The sequence below is a fragment of the Gavia stellata genome, chromosome 24 (genome assembly GCF_030936135.1).
Source record: "Gavia stellata isolate bGavSte3 chromosome 24, bGavSte3.hap2, whole genome shotgun sequence".
NCBI classification, from domain to species: Eukaryota; Metazoa; Chordata; class Aves; order Gaviiformes; family Gaviidae; genus Gavia; species Gavia stellata.
The window spans coordinates 12,118,049-12,138,058 of NC_082617.1; the positions used below are offsets into that span (position 1 = coordinate 12,118,049).

The window sequence follows — 20,010 nt, forward strand, 5'->3', positions numbered from 1 at the left end:
AACATCAGGTATGTTTTCTGTAACCTCTGTCTCTCCCAGGGCCTTTTATTCTTGAACCAGAGTTTTTTTCCTACCCATATATTTTGGATTAGTCATTAGCCATCAACCTATGTCAAAGGCTAAGGAGGAAAAAAAAAAAAAAAAAAAAAAAAGCCCAAGTCCCAAAAACTCTCAGTTGAGAAACTCAGAGTGTAACAAATGTAGCTGAAAAGCCACCCACATCATTACTCTAACAGGTTCAGAGCGTAAGTGACTCCCAACGGGCCAACACATTCCACCTCTAGAGTGACCAACCTCGTGTAAGACCAATGCCCATCTCTGGGAAAGAACAACTCACTAGGACATGAAGTTATATTTAGAGTAGAATAATCAGAACTGTCCGATCAATATTTAGGGAAGGTAAGTATCAATTAGCAAAATCATAGGAGGAAGGCCTAGGTTTTCACTGGCTAATCACACTGTCACACAAGAGAGAGAGAATTAATTGTCTCTGAGCCACAGAAGAGAGTATCTACTTAATAAAAGCACGCCATGTGGTAAATATCTCGGTCTTATAGATCAGCACCATAAGCTGATTCAGAAAAAGCTTGGAGAATCATATCAATAAATACAAGCAAAGTTTTAGTAAGAGGCAAATACTTTAGGATCAAGATGGCAAATATCCCATTTCTGAATATACAGGGGAGATGTATACTGAGAGAAAAACTGACGAGCCCAGGCTGTTTTTTCTTTTATTAACGGATAGCATTGTATCATTCCAACACCAAAGAAGCAAAGCTGGATAATGCAGCTTCACACCTCTGCATGTTCATAAGGCAATGTTCTAGGATACTATGCTGATTCTTTGCATTTTGGTAAATTAAATACAGAGAAAATTGGGGTAGGGAATGATAATATTTCAGCAACAGAGAGAAGAAATCAATTATATGTACCCCTCTTCTGGAATATTCTCCAAACCACTTTTGTTTCCTACTGGCAAGAAACAAATGTAAGTGCAGCAAGGTCTTCTACAGTTCCCCTGCAGATGGAGGGAACTTCATTACTGTGAAGAAATATTCACACGTTCAGTGGTAGTACACATGCCTCCTAATAATAGGCAAAGTTCGGTCCCCAAGTGACTTGGTAGCAAGAAAAAGTCACAAAAGTTAAACTCACATCCAGCCACAGCTGAAAGAACCAAAACGAGAAATTCATTATTATTTCAGTGCTGTGGTGGTACTTGGAATTCATTATTTGGGAATGCAAGAAACTGGGCTAGTCACGTAAGAATCACTTTACTTACAGCATATAAGCATTTGTAATAAAAGATGTGAACGCAGTCCTTGAATTGAAGACTATAAAGATGAAGTCAGAGAATCTGATATTGATTGCAGGTTGTCTATGACTACAGTGTGCAAAGTTTTAGGATTCACAACAAACATTTAGATGTAAAAATAAGCATACGAAATGATAGTATTTGCTCTTCACCTGCAGAAACACCACTGATGAACCTGATCAACAGACTTCCTGAAAATGTGACACAGAAAAGACTCTCGGGCCCTTTACCTGGCTAGAGGGCACAATTTGTATTTATGAGATTTCTTGTCTAACAATCAGTTTATGCAAATGATTAAAATAGGAGATTGCCCACAATCATTTTATTCTCTGCATACTCAAGCTGGTGCACCAACACTAATTAATTCTACAACACACTGAGGTAAGTTACTGTTTGGTAAATTATACTTGTGTTGTATAGTTTGGAGGATGATGTCCCATATCAAGCATGTTGATAAACAGCCAGGGTTATAAATTAAGGTTTTTATTTCAGATCCACGCACAATCCAGATAACACTGCCTCTACGAAGCCATGTAAAGCCCTTCTATTATTATAGTCTGGCTGATTCGCGTCTTCTACTGAAGCAATGTGCAGAAGTCAACTCGTGCAGCTTTTCTCAGCAGTTCGACCGCTCAGAACAGCCCCTGCTTCTCCAATTACTACGGCATAACCTGAGGGCTCCTGCCACATCTTGATTTTTGCAGAAGGAAGTTGCCATGTAATCTCATTGGGGGAATGTTGTATACATCTGTCAGCAAGTACAGGATTGTCTCGCTCCTGACAGACGCATTTTATAAGCCTTCAGACAGCAACCCAGAAGTGCTCCATTTGTGGAAGAGAAGACCTATCCATCTTGTACTTTAACTACTTCCTCCCCGCTTTTTTGGTGCCAGGGAACTGGGTTTTCCCCAAGGTGATGCGCTAATTCATTTTGTATTAGCACTAAAATGGAAGTTTCCAAGCCAGTCAGCCAGGTCCAAAGGTAATAAAAAGTGACATGATTTAATTACTTCTGTTACAGTTGTTCAGCAACTAAAGAAGGTGTGACATGAAGCCCTAATTAAGTAAGTAAAATTGGTTTCTGGTCAGTAGGCAAGACCAGTGAACTAGCTGGACTAGAATGCAATGTTCTTAGCTTTATCCAATGCCACCCGTAGCAATACATTAGTATTACTAACACTTGACATTTTTTGTTGTGATCCTTCTCATTGATATTTTACAAAAGTGATTTGGCTTGCAGGCAAGATTAAAGCTTTGGCAAAATCTGCAATAAACTTCCTTTGACACACCTTCACTATTCTTTAAATTCACTAAAAGTCAGTTAAATTAACATTGCTCTGGGTTGGTAATGGAGAGGGAAGAGGAGAAGGTGGTTTTTTGTTTGTTTTAAGGGATCCTGGGTCTCTGAGAAGGACAACGTTGAGAGAGTTCAAATAGTTAGAAGTCATAACTAACTTTATATTGTGTATTTACTCATTATATGCTGAAAGCTAATACTGTTCTTGTTTCACATTTTCACAAGTTCTATCAAGAAACTCCAATGATGCAAGATAATGTCAATAAATTAGAGGTCAGAACTCTACGTTACCTATAAGCACACCAAAACAGCAACAACAAAACAGCAAGACAATAGCACAGAACTGATACTTTCACTACACCAATATCATAATTTTTGCTCCAAGAGGGAATATTCAGAATGGATGGCACCTATCACTGTTATAAAAATTACCTGGACTTTGTTCAGTTAAATCAATCGACAGTTCCAATCCAGGACTGTTACATGACAGCAACTGTTCCATCTGAAATCTAATCTCTGGTCTTAAACAAGAGGATTTTATTATTTTTTTTTAAATTATTTATTTTAGCAAGAATGACATTAAGGTATAAGGAGGGGCAAAAAAGAAGACCAAAGATCATGCATGGAGTATCACAAACGACAGCTAAAATCCTAACTGGTCTACCTTTCTTTTTCAACCCATGTATCGATGCATCTTTTACCTGTCCATCCTTACCTCTAGCTCTTCCAGAAAACCATAGCAAAGATTCATTTCTCCCTTCTACACATATTCCTCATGTTATTCATTTTACCCTTTACTTCTACTATTAAAAATAATAATAATAAAGTAATAATAGAAAGTTTCAAACAGGAATGCTCTGCTATATTATAGCAGTGCTCCAAAGTCAACATACTTGTGCCTCTGACTGCACTTCTATGAATGCAACATCCATGAACTCATATCCCCAATTTTACTACTGCTATGATTAAAAGCAGCAGGCAGCAGACTGCGATGAAACAAGAACAAAGGACTGTCAGCAGAGAAGTGACTCTCAGATAAGAGCCCTGCATTAGTTTATATGGTCAACAGCTTCAGGAAATGTACGGAGTAACTCAAAGCTGTGGTAAACTCAGTCTAGGACAGCAGAAGTTTCTTTCCCTTGCCCCTGCACATCTCATTATAGTTTTCAGAGCCAGCAAGTGAAATTTTCTACCTAAAGGAGAAACAAAAAAACCACAACATAACACTCCTTCCCCCCGAAAGGGAACTATTTAGAGTTCTAGGTTCTAAACGTCTAAGGCTTGGAATAGTTGCAATATTACTTTACTAGATTAAATAAATTATCAGGTGTTTAAACATACAGCACAGACTGCTTGTGCTTTGGACTCCACAGGCGAGACAAACTAATATAATCTTTAACTTAGAACACTTGCATAGATCTAAAGGAGGTTTCATTATAGGTAATGAAGTGAAACACACACCTTCAGAGAAGGATTCATCCGGCCTCTTGGGCTCGTAGTTAGCGTGAATCTGAATTACACTCTGGAGCCTTCTCCTAGTTCAATCAATTTCCAATTTTCCTGTAAATATTATGACTAACAAGATCTGTGAAAGTCTGTGCATGACTTACTGTCACCTTTGGAAAAAAACACAAATCCTTTACATCCCCAAGTATTCCTAGGTGAAGGTGGTAAATGCTGCACACTAAAAGGCTTGCAATACCAGGACTGCTGTAACTCATGGAGCTGCACAAATAAGTTCACAAATTTTCTTTAAGGATACAATATTTAAACTACAAGTCTTTAGGATAACTGTAATCAGAGCAAGAATCCTGCTTTAACCAGAATTGTAAGATCTGACAAATAGCCCAGATGTGGCAACAGCTCATTCTGGAAAGCATTAATCCACTCCTGTAGGTTTGAGAGCTTGGGGCACATCACCTCCTTATTAACATCATTAGAATGCAATTCCCCCAAACCTGTTGCTGCATGCCTTAAAGCACTTCCATACCCACGTTCCTTTTCCTGTCCTCCCTATCTCTGCTCTATGATCCCTTATTCTTGCACGGCTTCTGACACCGCAGTATGATCTAGCCCTGGCAGTACGTGCAAGAGAAGTGTGCGAGGAAGCCTGTGCTGAGAGCGCTCCACTCTGCTCAGGATCAATAGAAAGCAAGAAAGAGCAAGAAGGGAAACATGTTAAGAGTTTAACCGAAATGCACATTTCTCTATTACATAATTTTGAACCTGAGAACTACAGTGCTTTTTCTTAACACCACTGTTGCAATAGTGCTTTAGAACAAACTTCCTTCGGCTACACAGCGGCAGCGATCCATCGGTGCAGGTTCTAGAGTGAGATTTGGAAGCATTTTACTATTACGCTCCTCATAATTCAAACTCTGTTTTGTGTCTGTCTTTATAGGTCATTGTTGGCCAGATGGAAAATATTAAGGAAAAAGGATTGCAACTAAATCAATCGGCTGTAGTCTGCTGCCAAAAGGCCCCAGGCTAACTACAAGCAGATTTGCAAGCAGGCTCTGCTCCGTTACAATCTGAGCTCTGGCACATCCTTTGCCCCGGCTAACAGCAGGAGGGCACAGGGCCAGCTGAGAGCAGCTACTGTGCCAAACAGACTGTGCAGGTCTTGCTGCTTGAATGCTTCCACAGAAAAGGAGAATCGATGGGACTCTTTTGTAAACAACTCCCTGTACTTTCTGGCTGCTGCTAACTTCAAAAGTGGTATAACTTTATCCCACTACAAAATTAATGCAAGTACACAGCTCGACTTGTTACCAAAATCAACATGTAGAGAAATAAATACCAGTGTTAAAGGATAACACTTACACTTTCAACTAAGAATAATAACGTATATATACACACATATAAAGTGAAAGACAAAATCAAAACATCTTTTCTCTAATGCCAAGCACCATCTAGGAACAATTAAAAAAAGGCTGAACAGTAGCCAAATAAGGTATTCATATTAATACTCTTTGCAACCTCTTATTTACAGGTAAGAAGGGTCTTAAATTTGGTTATTGAAAATTTGACTTTTAATGTTTATTCCTAACATACATATATACACACACACACATATATACACACACACACATATATATATATGCAGTTATCCAGCAGCAGGTCCAGTCTGTCTAGGAAGTTCAGGGGGAATTCAGAGTATTTTCCCAACATTAACCAACAAACCCCTTATGCATTCAACATTTTATTCCAGATGCCCATGTCTGCGGTACCTGCCCCAGCTGGACCCGATCAGGTATGGCTTAACTGATTCTCCTTAAGGACGTTACCAACAACTGGCAGGGAGGGAGAGGAGCAGACTGGCTGGAGCTAACATTCCGTAGTATTTTGTAACAGTAGGATTTATTTTTCTTTTTGCAATCAAGATCAAACCTCAAACTTGATACCTGGACATAAATAATTTCTGTTTCTAGTGGACGGTAACAGAAAAATTGGTAGAAACAGAGGGGAACAACTGCTTCAAACATCATCACCAGCCGATCACATAAAATAAAGCATCTGCAGCAAAGACTTCACATCCCCTACTCCAACCATAAGGTGTGTGTCACCAGCGAACAGAAAACAAGAATGAAGGTGTGTATGACAAGGCCGAATGAAAGCCAAGAATGAAAATACCGTACCTCTCAAGTCATTTAAAAGCAATGTAACCAGCATCCTCCCATTTCCTAGAAAGGTGTTTCTCTCTTTCAGAGCATTTGTCATTACAGAAAATCCAGAGTTCGGAACTTGTAACGTTTTCTGTCTTCTCTAAATCTTTCTCCTATTGCATGTAGTATTAAAATCTTAATTCATTTATATTGAAAACATTAGAAAATTTCCAACTATAACTAGAAGACTCAGCACAAACCAGTAATATTTTGAAAATATACATAAAAGTGAACCAAAAAGGGTAAAAAAGACTGGAAAAAGAAAAAAGTACCTTTTTAAGATGGATTTATTTTGCTACTATGACGAATTACATAAATAGAATTTAACATAGTAAGCAGTATATTTAAGCCTAGAAATATGAAACCTTACTCCAGCCCTGTCCGTTCTCCTGAGCCATACATGGAGCTTGCCATTTTTGCGTCTGTGATTATGAGGTGTGCGGATTAGCAAGGTTCTACCGTATTTAAGTTTCAACAAAAATATTTAAACTGATTCGACCATGCTTTAAAACTTCAAGCTCAGCTAGCAAAGCCTTTAACAGACCTACTGACACCACAATGAAAACTCCAAAGCTTTTCACTCAGTGTCTTTTAATATAGTCCCTATTGACTCGTTATTTATCAACTACATCTAGGTGAAAATAAGAATTATTATTTATGAGTTCAGTGGAATCGACTCCTTTCAACGTTGGTCTTAAAACTCAAAACATCAAAATGCATTTCTATTGCTACAACTACGATGTTGCATACAATTCCAAAGGGGAAAAAAAAACAATTAAGAGGAAATACTGTACACACTTTTCACATATTAATAAATCAGAAAATACAAGCCTCATAGAATCAGCTGGATTCTTTAAGACTTGCCTTGGTTTATGACACTGCTCTTTAGGCCGACATTTATATAAGAAAGTATGTAAAAACTTCTATTTTTGCAGACGTACACACAGATGAATGAACATTCTTATGAAATACATACACACAACTTATTGATCATGAATGAACACAAATGTTATTAATCATGTCAATAAGAGGACCAAGAAAAACTAGGAATAAACTTCAATAGAGCCTTTTTAATGATGGGACAGAAAAAATGCATTATCACATGCTTTTAATTTTTTAAGACTATTTTAATAAGTGTATTTTATTCAGTGTTGCAGAGAATATAGTTTTAGAAAGCTAATATAACTTGAGAGACACTTCAAAATTTATTTAAAGATACTTGAGCAAGATAAGATTCTAAGACAACCTTACAGGCTTTCTGAAATAAGTTTCTAGAGTCTAAAAAAAGTTTAACGGCAGAGATGAAAATAGAAGACAACAAATGAGCAGATGTAATACAAAATTTTATTCCTCTTTCCTGGAACAGTATTTTCAAATAGCTCATCTCTATCTTGTAAAATTTGCAAGGACAATATAGAAAAAACACAGGAAGTTTGGAAGAACTATACTGGAAGCAGTGTATCAGAAAGAAGAAACACAAAGCAGATAGCTAAATTTAATTGATGTCAAGCTCTCTTCACTAGGTTCATCACTTTTCCATATATATTCTGACAAGTAACTGAAAATAAAAGCCAGTGTCTGTTTAAGCAAATCAGCAGGGGTAAAAACCCTAAACTTTTAAGATGTAAACTGTTTTATAAACATGTCAAGTTAAAGCAAAATGCCTGCAACAACAGGAGACCCCTTCCAACCCTGCGTACTACATTCATGGCGCTCTCACATTTTCTAAGCCACTTTAGATCAATTTCCTGTCATACACAGAAGAGGAAGTCGAACTGTTTTGCTACAGTGAAAGCTTGTAAGAAACTAGAATTTCTGTGAAAGAAGGTCAGACTCTAGCTACGAGTCTTGCCTGCCCTCTCTTCTTTTCTCTGTAAGGTCCGTGCAAAGGAACTGAGAAATGTCTGCATCTTCAACTCTTACTTACATTCCATGCGTGTGTTGAATCCACTACTAAAAAAATAATAAAGAAATCTATGCAGGCGGCAGACAGAGGCTCAGTAACAACGTTTTTATTAGGTACAATTTTGTTGTACTGTTGAATCAGAGAGATCCAATTTCTCATGATTTATACATGTATTTTTTGTGGCCTTTGCCCATGTCTAACAGAACCAGTTTGCTATTTTCTTTCACCTCAGAAGTGTTTTAAGAAGCACAGGGATTCCAGGGTCGATACACCACAAGGACCAAACAGACTGTCCAAGAAGTGTTCCACATCATTTCCAGCCATTACCAAACATCTTTTTGGAAGGCTTGAAGTATCATATAGATACATATGGAAGCAAAACATTGATTTTGCTTATTACCATTTTATTCAACATACAACTGTAGTGAATCCTCCTAAAATAAAGTCTGGACTTTCTTCTTATTTGATTAGACAGTAATATTTTTCTGTGTCTGCAAAGAAGCCTAACAGTGAAAAGGGGAAAGGAAGAAATCAGGTTAAAAAGAGAGAGAGAGAGAGAGAGAGAGAGAGAGAGAGAGAGATCTGGAGGGGTTGTTTTTGTCTGTTTGTTTTTTAAAGGGTATCATCTCTGCTCTGGGGTTATGTACAGTCATTGCTTGCAGCCTGTAAGACTTGTAATCACAGCTTTAAATTAGCAAAATAAATTCTTCCTCTGCTGCAGGCAAGCCTAGTTTCATTATCAGTTCTCTTCCTCTCCTTTCAAAAAAGTGGATTATATGTAAACTTTTTTTAAAAAGTAATTATAAAATAAAATAAATGGATAAAAGCAGTAATCTCACATAGGCTACAATGAACTAAGTGTAACCTAACTTTACCAAGAAAGAGCACCCAAACCCTATTTTACTCAGCTTACCAGAATAAAAGTACTTAAGGTAACGCTCATGAGACTGCACGTTCGCCACATCGGTCACAAATGACAACTGGGCGCAGAGCTCAGCAGTCCTGGTACCACATTGTTCTCTGCGCTAGTTCCCTTCTCCATCTTCCAATTCACTCCAAGATATTAAAATTAAAGTTTGAGTCGTCTACATATATCAATGGTAAGACTGGGGAGGGGGCAGGGGGACGCAACACCAACACACACAACACCCAAACACCAGTAATTGCTCTTCTTGAAATCGAGGCCTGTGAATAGCAACCAGGCAAACCCCGCCACGTACAACCCACAAGTGGGAAAACAGCAAAAGCTTAAACTATAGTTCAGAGTTACATCTTCCTCAAAGCAGCAGGCAGCCAGACAGAGGGCTTTATTTTCTGCTGTGCAGTAAGTTAAAAAAAAGTAGTCTAAATACTTTCTTACCAAGCACAAAGTAGACTTCCTATTAATTTACTTTTATGCATGCGAAGGAAAAATGCAAAGCATGAAGAAACTGTAAATCAGGTAAGAATTCATAGTTAACAAGAAGAATTCTAAGGCTCAGCCTTCCCATCTATCAGACTGCTACTAAATACATTAAATTATTTGTCATTAATGCGATAGTCTGTATACTCCACAGAAGAAAATTCCTATTAACACTAGTTCAAAGCTTGCATTACAAACCTGTGCTTTTTTAATGTTCCAAACTTTCATCCAGATAAAGTGAGAATGGGATGTTCTTCCTTATTCATCTGCAAATACTCCTTCAGAAACAACAGCTACAGAACATTTTATAACAACAACAACAACAACAAAAATCAATCTAATTAAAGTATTTAATAATTTCCATAGGTTATTAAAGAATTTCTATAGGCTAAAGCTTTTATTGAGCTGAATTACTCCAACCTGACTCACCAACATGAACAAAACACTCTATACGCAGGAAGGCAGCAAAGTCAACTCTGGGAAAGTGGGTGGAATCCAGTGAAACTCAAATTATTTCACCTGATCAGGAATTAGTTCGGTAGGAAGTCCAGCTCTCTGAGGCTACAAAAACCAGCACAAAAATTCAAGGAGGATGATAAAGACTAAGAAAAGGGCAAGAATCTTATGCCTTCAGTGGAAGAGGATGGCTACAAGGCGGAAGCAGCTTCCAATTTCTTCCACCACCCTTCCTCTCCATCCCTAGAAAACAACAATCATTGTTGGTTAATGTTACACTGTCCTTGGGAGAAACAGGGTTGGTTCACCTTTGCATCTACTATTTTCTTCTTTAAAAAAAACCCATGGAAGACATTCCAAAAGACACAGCAGCCTTACATAGTGTGCACTTTCACAAAATCAAGCCTTTAAGAAGTACCTGAATCAAAACTGTAATATTTGGGTGTCTTAACAGTGCAGGTTGTTCAACGGATATTGAATCAGTGGGACTGTACCCCACAGTAGAGAAACAGCGTAAAGCCTCATTGTAAATCAATCAAGGATAGCTAATCTCAGTTTACCATCTATCTGCTCAATGATTCTTCATGAAGATTACTTTGTTTTGCATACCTTTTTTCCCCCGCTTAAAAATAACCAAAATTTGTATTCTCCTCCCTGCATCCCATTTTGTACCTGTTTTTATCACCAGATATACACAGTTGCAACATAACTTACTGGTGTGATGGTACATCTTACTTCGAAAGTACAGTTTAAGTCAGGTGAGCCTTCGTGCAGGCCAAATAATGAATTGTACCACAGAATCAGCTGAAGACACACAAAACCCATTAAGTGGAAAAACTTGTAAAGAAGTGAGTGCACAAGGAGGTTTTGTAAATTTAACCCTTTTATAGTGGGATAATCAGATTTTTAAGTACTATACAGCCACATTTAAAAAAAAAAGAAGCCAAAATTCTAAAACCAAAATATCTTCCCCCCCTCAAGTGTAAATATTTTTCTGTGGCTTTTGGCCAAATCAGTGAAAAGGGAGAATTCTAGAAGACAACAAGACAATTATTTTAAAACAAAAACCCCACAAAAATATTCAATTTTCTCCCCCAAAATAACTGAAAGATTTGTGGAACTAAAAGCAGTGTTCAGGGTTTGGGATGTTTTTCTTTACATTAGAAGGTATCACAACAGAAGTGTGTTACGTTTCGGAGGCACATACACAAACAGTGGTATACAGGCCCTTAAAGCTGTTTGTCCCCTATGCATCAGTGCCCTGCCAGTTGGCAAGCCTGAGCCAGGAAGCTGTCAATTCCAATCAAGTTTAGGCGATGCAGTCCTATTAAAGAAGTCTTGCTGGTTAAGGGGCGTCCACTGTTTCCAAAGCATGGGAAAAAAAAAGAAAAAAAAAAGAAAAAAAGGGCTCTGCTTTCCTTAGATTTGAGCTGGCAACTTTCACTGACTAGAGTTTTCAAGGAGCTATGAATGAGCTTAACAAAGGAGTTCTGTGGCTAGTTTCTGGCTGAAATCCATGTCAACAGTTTTTAAGGTCACAGGTCACACTAACTAACATTTATTCCCAGCAGACCCTGCTCTAAACACAAGCTGTAAGTAGTACAAATTTGGAATTTTTCTGTAATCCCTTGAGATATTCCTGATCCTTCCACATGTTTCTGCTCAATTAAAAACAATTCTCACTTTGCACCACAAGAGAGGCCCCTGCTCAGAAATCTTATTCTATCCTAAGAATAAATGGACAAAGACTGCAATCAAAGGAAAGGAAAGGGGGGAGGAGAGGAACTCACAACAAATCACACCAAAAACCTCAAATAACTCCATACAGAATCACATTCAGTTAGTTACATTTTCTGCCATCTGTCACAAACTATTATAGATTCATTTCTTTTTATCTTAGAAAAAGAGTGGTGCAGAGCTTAGCTATTTTGGCCGAGAGGGATTTCCACACAAATGTTTCTGCATTTCACTTCCGAAGAATGATTTTCATTTTGGGTACAAAAGCTGAATACCCACTGAAAACTTCAAATTAAGTAAAATTGAAATCAGAGTTGCACATGGTTATAGCATCTTCTTAAATCAGTAACTTTGCCCAGTAAGTTTGTGAACCAAAGCAAAACTACGCAAAGTTTTTTGGTGTTGTTTTTTTTTTTTTACTTTAACAAAACTTTGAGCAAGACAAAAATCTTTGACTTAGATTATTACTGCTCCTTCAAGCAGTTAGAAATAGGTGCTATAGCTCACAGTTTAACAGATAAAACAGAAATTCTACTAGTTAATAATTATAAAATGCAAGGTACCTATTACACGGTTACAGGAATGAGAGTTCTTGTCCACCAAGTCTAATTACTTCACCTGACTAAGTCCGCATAAATCTCGGGGCCTGCAGGGCAATCCACCCCGTCCAGCTCCATACACTTCTCCAGTGTTGTCAAAGCTGTGACGACCAGCATCTCATTCATGTACCAACAATCACATTCTCTTCTCAGGAAGCTTTTACTATTATTGCTGCCACCCTTTTTGATAGGAAGGGAAAAAACAGTATATAGGCAGCCTCTGAGGGATAAGCGGTTGTGTATGGTCTGGCAGTGTTTACCTAACACCTCTCAAAGCTGTTCTTATGTCTGGAAAAAAGAAATTTTGCAAATCAAATACACCATTAAATTGACCAAAATCACATTTGGGGAGAAACTCTATTTAACAAGGCAGCATATTTATCTGCATAGATGGACAAGTACACTGACTTCCGATCTCCATAGCTTTTATGAGTTTGGCTTCTACTGAAACGGAGAACTGTAACAGACATTCTGTCCAGCTTTATAACTTAAGAACTAGTAAATCATAATATTTTACAAGCTTAGTGACATCCTGGAAAATATATTTAAATACAATCAGTGAAGAATCATATATAAAACAATTTATAGAATTTAATACTCTACATACACCAGTAATCCAGACTAGATTAAGAATTCACTGTTTTACACAACCTGCTAAGTTTCTTCAAAAATGTTAAAAACGGTTTTATTAGGATTGCTATATTGTACTGTAGAATTGCTGAGGTTTTGGGGGTGTTTTGTGTTTGGTGTTTTTTAAACACATTTTTATTTCACAGTGTTTTTCATTCGATTTTTCATATTGTGGGCCTCAGAATCTTAACTCAAAAATAAGGGACTAGGAAGCAAACTAAGTAACAGCAAGAACGTTACTTCAAAACCAGTCTGCCAAATGGTTTTGAAGACCACAATTATTATACTTGGCCTTATACCTGCTTACTACAAAATTTAAGTTAAATCAATACAAAAATATTATTTCTCAGTTAAACTACTAAATTTATTTTTTTAAAATCAACTCTACATTGCCATAAGAGAAGTACATGTTTAATACTAGGGTCAACTTGGTGAACATGCATGTGATTTTTTTTATCTATACAAAAAAAATTTGCACCATTCAAGTCACCATTTTATTATGTTACGTAACCTGACATCATTATACTGACTTACACATTTAAATAGGTTACCATACATTCAACACTGCCATTATTTTTTATTTAAAAGCAGTCTGTTTCATAAACATACAACTTATTTTAAAGTTTAAATAGTCAGAATATAAAATAAACAGACATTTGAAGAAATGACTGGATGCTATCAGTTTATAACCTGAAGAATTTTTCAAGCATCAGTATCTGGGATCCTTACATTGAATTCTGGAAATATTTGAGAAGACAAAAGATAAAAATATTTTTAAAAAATTAAACTTGTTAGTTTAATTATATAAACATTCTGCAATAAGGGTATCAAAAAAAGTATTCAGACTGAGTTAACAACATTTTTTACATTCCTAAAGCAGAACTTCTTCTTCCTTCATGATTGCACAGAAAGACAAAGTTTTCAGGAGTCCGAGATTCTACAACATATAAAAGTCAGAAGGACAAAACCCAGCTACAATGAAAACTGATATGCACTTTTAAATATCCTTCCCCGACGGGAGGAAAAAAAAATCTTCACCCATCTTCAGACCATTAGAAACAGTACAAGTGGAAGTATGATGCTTATAGTAATTTCAGCTATGAGGTTTTAAACTCTGTCCCCCTACGAGCAGACCGCATACAAAAGTGTTTGTCCACTTAAGCTTTGAGAAACCAGATTGTAAAATAAAACACTCTACTCCTTTCAGTACACTTACTGATACTAATACAAATTGGTTTACATGTTACTTTACCATCACAAGAATGTTGAAATCCATCAATGCCTCTGCCTCTTAAGAGTTCTAGGTCCCAGGAGTTAGCCAGAGAGGCAACTACAGCTGAGCCACTGAACAACGTTGTCCATAAGGTAACCAACAAACTGGCTCCTGCAGAGTTTAGTACAGCTAGAGTTGCTAGAAATTTCAAAAGATGAATAAGCTAGTAAGGAGATCTGACATTAAAACAATGAGGAAATTAAAATTAAGAGCCTCAGCATGCGAAATTCTTAAGAATCAGACAGCATCTATATGCTTCAAGAATACAGAAAAGCAAAAAGATAAATTTATACTGTTATTTTATTTCTTATCACTGAGATCATATCAGTAGATCAGTATGTTTACATCCTCTTCCAGTACACTGCAATTAGCAGGAAATTGCAATCAAGAACAAATTCTGAACCTCTTTGGCACCTTCCAGACTCTTCTGCCCTAATGAAAGAACGTTACATCTCTACATACATAGAAGACTTAGAAAAGATGAGAAACAAGAGTATACAAATTCCAGAACAAAACTAGGGGACATGCCTGATTAAGGAGTTGAAGATGAGGTCTCAGAAGAGCAAGCAACAGCAGTTTGGGAATGCCTCCACACCTTTTTTTTTTTTTTTTTTTTTTTTTAATAAAAGAGTACAGCTTGTCACTAAATTCAGAACTATCTATATTGTTCACCCTCAAAAGCCCATGCCAAATCTGATGCAAAGTTAGATTAAAGCAAACCTCTGGAAACAAAAAAATCCAGCTTCTTAATGCATATCAAGTAGGATTTATTTTATTTCAGCCAAAATCCTGAAGTCCTTAAATGAAGTCTTAGAAAGAAAAAATAGAAATTTTTCTAGGATATTAAGATTACCAAATTGGAACTCCGAATGTGATGACTTGGACATTAGCTCTCAACTTAGTACGCATTCATCCTTTGGAAAAGGAAATAATGAAAAAGCATATTTTAAGTTTTGTAACGTATCGCATTGGAAAAGGTAGTCCGGAATCCCAAGCTACGCGGGGGAATTCCGCGTGCGGAAAAGCCGGTGGGCTTTTTTCCGAACTGGGCTGTTGGGCACCGCACCCCACCGGGGACACCGCTTCTGCCTTGTGCCGCCCTCTGCCGTCTGAGAGGCAGAAAGGAGTCACCTCTGCCGCAGAGCCCACAGCTCCCTGCTTCGCACCGCGCCTCATCGCTCTACTTCCGCGATCGGCTGGAAGTCAAGTGAAGAAAAAAGGGAACGGAATAAGAGAGACAGACTCGGTGGTTCTACATTAAAAGAAAATCACAGAACACCTAGAAGATGCAGGGTTTTTTTAAACTTAATCAAGGATTTCCATAAATCTGTGTGATGCTATCCACAGCGGGGACAAAACTATGAAAACTGTCTTGAAAGCAGATTTCTAAACAGTACTGGTTAAAATAGCCCAAAGAGTTACTCTGTAACTACATCCACGTGGATAACTACTGCTATTGAACTCCAAGAACTGCCTTACTGTATTTTGCATCCACATGAAAAAGTCTCTGGGTCACTTTAAAACTCAAAGTCAGACCTTGACTTCTGGCCTTCTGAGTACTGTCTCAGCTTTAAACTTTGCTTCCAGACCTCTGCAGAAATCTTTTAAAGCACTGGCTGAGTGAAAAGAATTTCCTTTTTCTCCTGTTCCTCTTCAATAATGAATCTAAACACGTGATGATTTTCTACCTCCAAACCATTTTACCATGGCCAGACTCATAAAATCTGACTGACAAACATGTGAATACCATCTCTAACAATAAACAGTATCACTTAATTCTTATACTATCACTGAGCAGAGCAAGGAATACTTCAAGCTTGCTGCCATCCAACCTGTAATTTAAAAACAAATAAACAAACATTATTTTCGTCCCCATTTGCTTTTTCCTGTCATTTGCACGTTCTTCAGCATGTTTTGACCCACCCATCTACCATGCAGCATCCTTTAATTCACAAAGGACACTGAGAAGATTCACATCAACAATGGGTGCTGCAGTCCTGGAAACAGAGCAAGTGAATCTGTGTAATGCTGATTTACATTCTTTATTATCCTCTAAAACTTAGATTCACTGCCATTAATGATGAACTTTCATTTTCTCCTTAGTTCACAGGAGAAAGAAGCAATAGGGATGAAAGGGATGAAGCTAAGAGTCCCAATGCATCCACTGCTGTAACTGCTCTAAAATTCTTCTTTTTTTTTTTTTTTTCTGGTTATGAGTTGAAGCAGAAGGCATTTAACTACAACATAACTCCTCCATTTCTTCTTGGCATTCACTCAACATAAGGGAGCTGACAGCAAAGAACTCTTATCCAGCAGAGATCAAGAAGGGACTCATACTACTCCTCATTCAGATTTTCTTTTTAAACTGTGTTTCCCTTTTAATTTGTCATTAATCAGGAAAAGTTACCTTATGTAACCAGACACTTCCCACATGAGAGTGAATCAGCATCCCAACTACACAGGGTAGCAGCTACGGGGAAAGAGCTAGGGAAATACCTTCTTGCCTTCAGTGTATGGTCCATATTGCTGGACTGCCATAGCTAATAGTAGTTGAAATGTCTACTAGAGAAAAGAAAGAATGAAGATACTGAGAAAACACCCGTCACCCTGCCTCCCACACAATTAATTAGTAATTTTGGTAGATTTCACAATAATGTCTCCAAATATTAAGCTTCTTCAATGAAGGCCTAGTTAGCAGATCGCTGCCATCAGTATAATGCTGAAGTACAAGGCAACAAACATTTGGTATCTTCACCGGTCTAGTGCCAGCACAAATGGCACAGACGTATTCATTTTAAATGCATGCATCAATCCAGAATCTATTCCACGGCATTGCTGTATGCAACCCAATGAAGTAAGAAGTGTCCTTGTTCTTGATAAGGGCTCTTATATTTTGCAACATTATCCCTGAAATTCTCCAGAGGGGTCATATTCAATAACATATATATAGAAGGTCCCATTCTGTCACGTGCAACACACAGTACTCGTAGGACAAAGACAGGTTCTTCTTGTTCTCACACTGGATTCTTTCATGTGAAAAGCAAACCAGAGACAACTGAGACAGATGTCTATATTTGCTCATAGAGGAAATTGTCCTCATTTGTGACTGCTTGAGCAATCGTTCAACAACCTAGCTGGCTGTTCATACAGTTAACTCTGAGCTGTCTTTACCTGGGCCATTGCTCCAGAACTTCCAATCTCTCATGAACATGGAAAAAGCAGAAAGCAGAAGACAGACTATTTTTAAATTTGTTTAAAACAAGACAGGCTGGATGCCATGTGGAAATCTTCAATCCATAGAAGTTCTTAACGGAACTAATATATCGGTAGATATTAAAACTGATTTTACGTCCATCATTTCTTGCAGCAAATGTAAAGAGACAATTATGGACTGTATTCCAACATGCCGGTGGGAAGTCATCAAAACCTACTCTGATAGAGCCTCTTTGCCCATCTTATGTGAAACGCATTGTTTCCAACTTCCACTAACAGTCTTTAGTATGACAAACTTCATGAAACCCTCAACAGGACAGAGTAAAGCTCATACATACAAACTTTCAGAATGTGGAGAGCATCAGTGACATTCTCTTAGTTGCCAACAGATGCTTTGTTAATAAAACTTGCATATACAAATGTCCACAAAATGTCTTAACAAGATCAGTTGTGACAGCTAAAGATAACAGCTGCCATCATGCTGTGTCATACCAAATTACTGCAAAGAGACTTTTTTTTTCCACATTGTTAACTCAAGAACATTGACTACAAACAAATACAGTTATCTACAGAGGAACTCAAAGTGCAAGATATTTTGCATCACTTCTGCAGAAGAGCAGTGACTTTGAGGACCAGATAGGAAAATAATTGTGAACAGCTGGAAATTATAATTGCAATGTAACACAGCAAAGTCAAACACTGTTTCCTAGAGTCAGCCAAAAGCCAAACCACAGACCTACCTTAAGATACAGAAGCAGCTCTTGGCCCCAGAAGATAAGCGACAGAATCCAAACCTCTGTTTGCTGTCAATGTCTGTAAGCACAAATGTAAAGTTCTGCCCAACTTGGTTAACTGCATGGCTGAAAATAAAGAGAGTAAAGAGGAAAAAATTAATGCTGCGCTAACTCTGTGTCAAAAGTATCTAGTCTAAGTCATTGAACCTATAACGCTTCCCCTTTCAGCAGAGTTTTTTTTGAGAAATTAACTGTGAGAGTATACACGCTCTAGAAACTTAAATATGCTAGTTGCTTGGTGAGGGAGGAGGGGTTTTTGTTTGGGGATTTTTTTTTCCCCATTTCTTAAGTGTGGGAGGATACTAAAAATGCATTTATCTTTAAATGAAAATGGTTATGACTGTCAACCAACTTCAATGCACTAGACACTGTACATACCAAACCCATGCTCTCTCATATAACCCAAAATATTTCATTATTACTCTTCATTTGAGAATTGGTTTACTCCAAGAGCAAGACAATGTTTAATAACGTCCTAAGCTTCTTCAACACTTGGATATTGACTTGTAGAAGCTTTATTATCCATCTACCAATTTTGCATATATGCCAGATACATCATTCCAAAATGTTCAGCAACTGGAACCATGACAGATGACTCTCCTTTTTCTAGCAGTTAGGCAATCAGTTAAAAGAAAGACTAGAATAGTGTGCAAAGGAAGATACTATTAACTAGAATCGAAAGTACACTGTGCTAAAGCCAGCCATGACTATAAAAATAATTCTGTAGGACTTATATGATTTTTCAAAATTAAGAGTCATTTACCTCATTTGTAAGATCTTAACAGCTCTTCAAGAATAGCACAAGTGAACTAATAACATTCTTAGACGTTGGCTCGCACTCACACCATAGTGGAAAATATCACTATAGGAAAATTTGCCCAAATTGGAAAAACAGTTTTGGAAAACAAAACAAAACAAAAAAACCACAACCAGCAACAACCACCACCAAAACAAAAGATAAAACCACAAACAACACAAGAAACAAGAACCAAATCACACAAACAAACAAACAAAAAAACCCACAAAAACCCCAGCGTTTAAAAATTCATGCCTTTAAAAATATGGTAATTCACATCCGTATTTTACCGCTAATAGGTGATGCTCAAAATAGTGAGATACGATCAAAATAAGATGCTTTACATTTAAAGCACGACACTTTCTGAATGCTATTTATTAACAAAATTAAAGACATTCTTGAGATAGTATCATATTTGTCTAAAGTTAATCAAATGCTTCTGTACAGTGATGGTAGATTCCACATAAACCAAGCCCAATTCACCTCCCAGTTTGTAGAAATGTAGTTTTTCTGTTTAACAGAAACGTTGACATTTAGTGGTGAAGCTAGGACTAATGTAATGATTAGAGAACTTTTCATCCAATTTTAGATCTATTTGAGATCTATGATATGGTGTTTGAGATATGCGAGATAATGATGAGAAATTAACACTTATTTCAGGTTATGTTCTAATTTATTTTAGGTTTACTGAGAACTGAGAAAACTAACCAGAGTTTACATGTGCATCTTTACTAGTCAGTCCTACCAACAGCAACACAACCTATTAAATTCAAGGCCATTTAACTAAGTCACGAGCCTTAAAAGCAAGCAAACATTCCCTTCGATGATACCATATACAATGCAATAAACAATTTATGTGGAGATTATATGCTCTGTGCCTAGAGAAAAAAAGGAAAAATAGACTTTCAGAAATAAAAGTTGGATCCA

The 20,010-nt window shown here is 37.3% G+C and overlaps 1 protein-coding gene across 5 annotated transcripts in view; it reads right to left on the reverse strand.

Moving 5' to 3' along the window:
- DENND1A (DENN domain containing 1A) overlaps positions 1 to 20,010 on the reverse strand; it is a 214,828-nt gene that overhangs the window by 134,875 nt on the left and 59,943 nt on the right. For all 5 annotated transcript variants that reach the window (XM_059828997.1, XM_059828994.1, XM_059828996.1 and 2 more), the window contains exon 5: positions 18,234 to 18,353. In XM_059828997.1, coding sequence (XP_059684980.1) covers positions 18,234 to 18,353 — 120 coding nt within the window. The remainder of the gene's footprint in view (positions 1 to 18,233; positions 18,354 to 20,010) is intronic.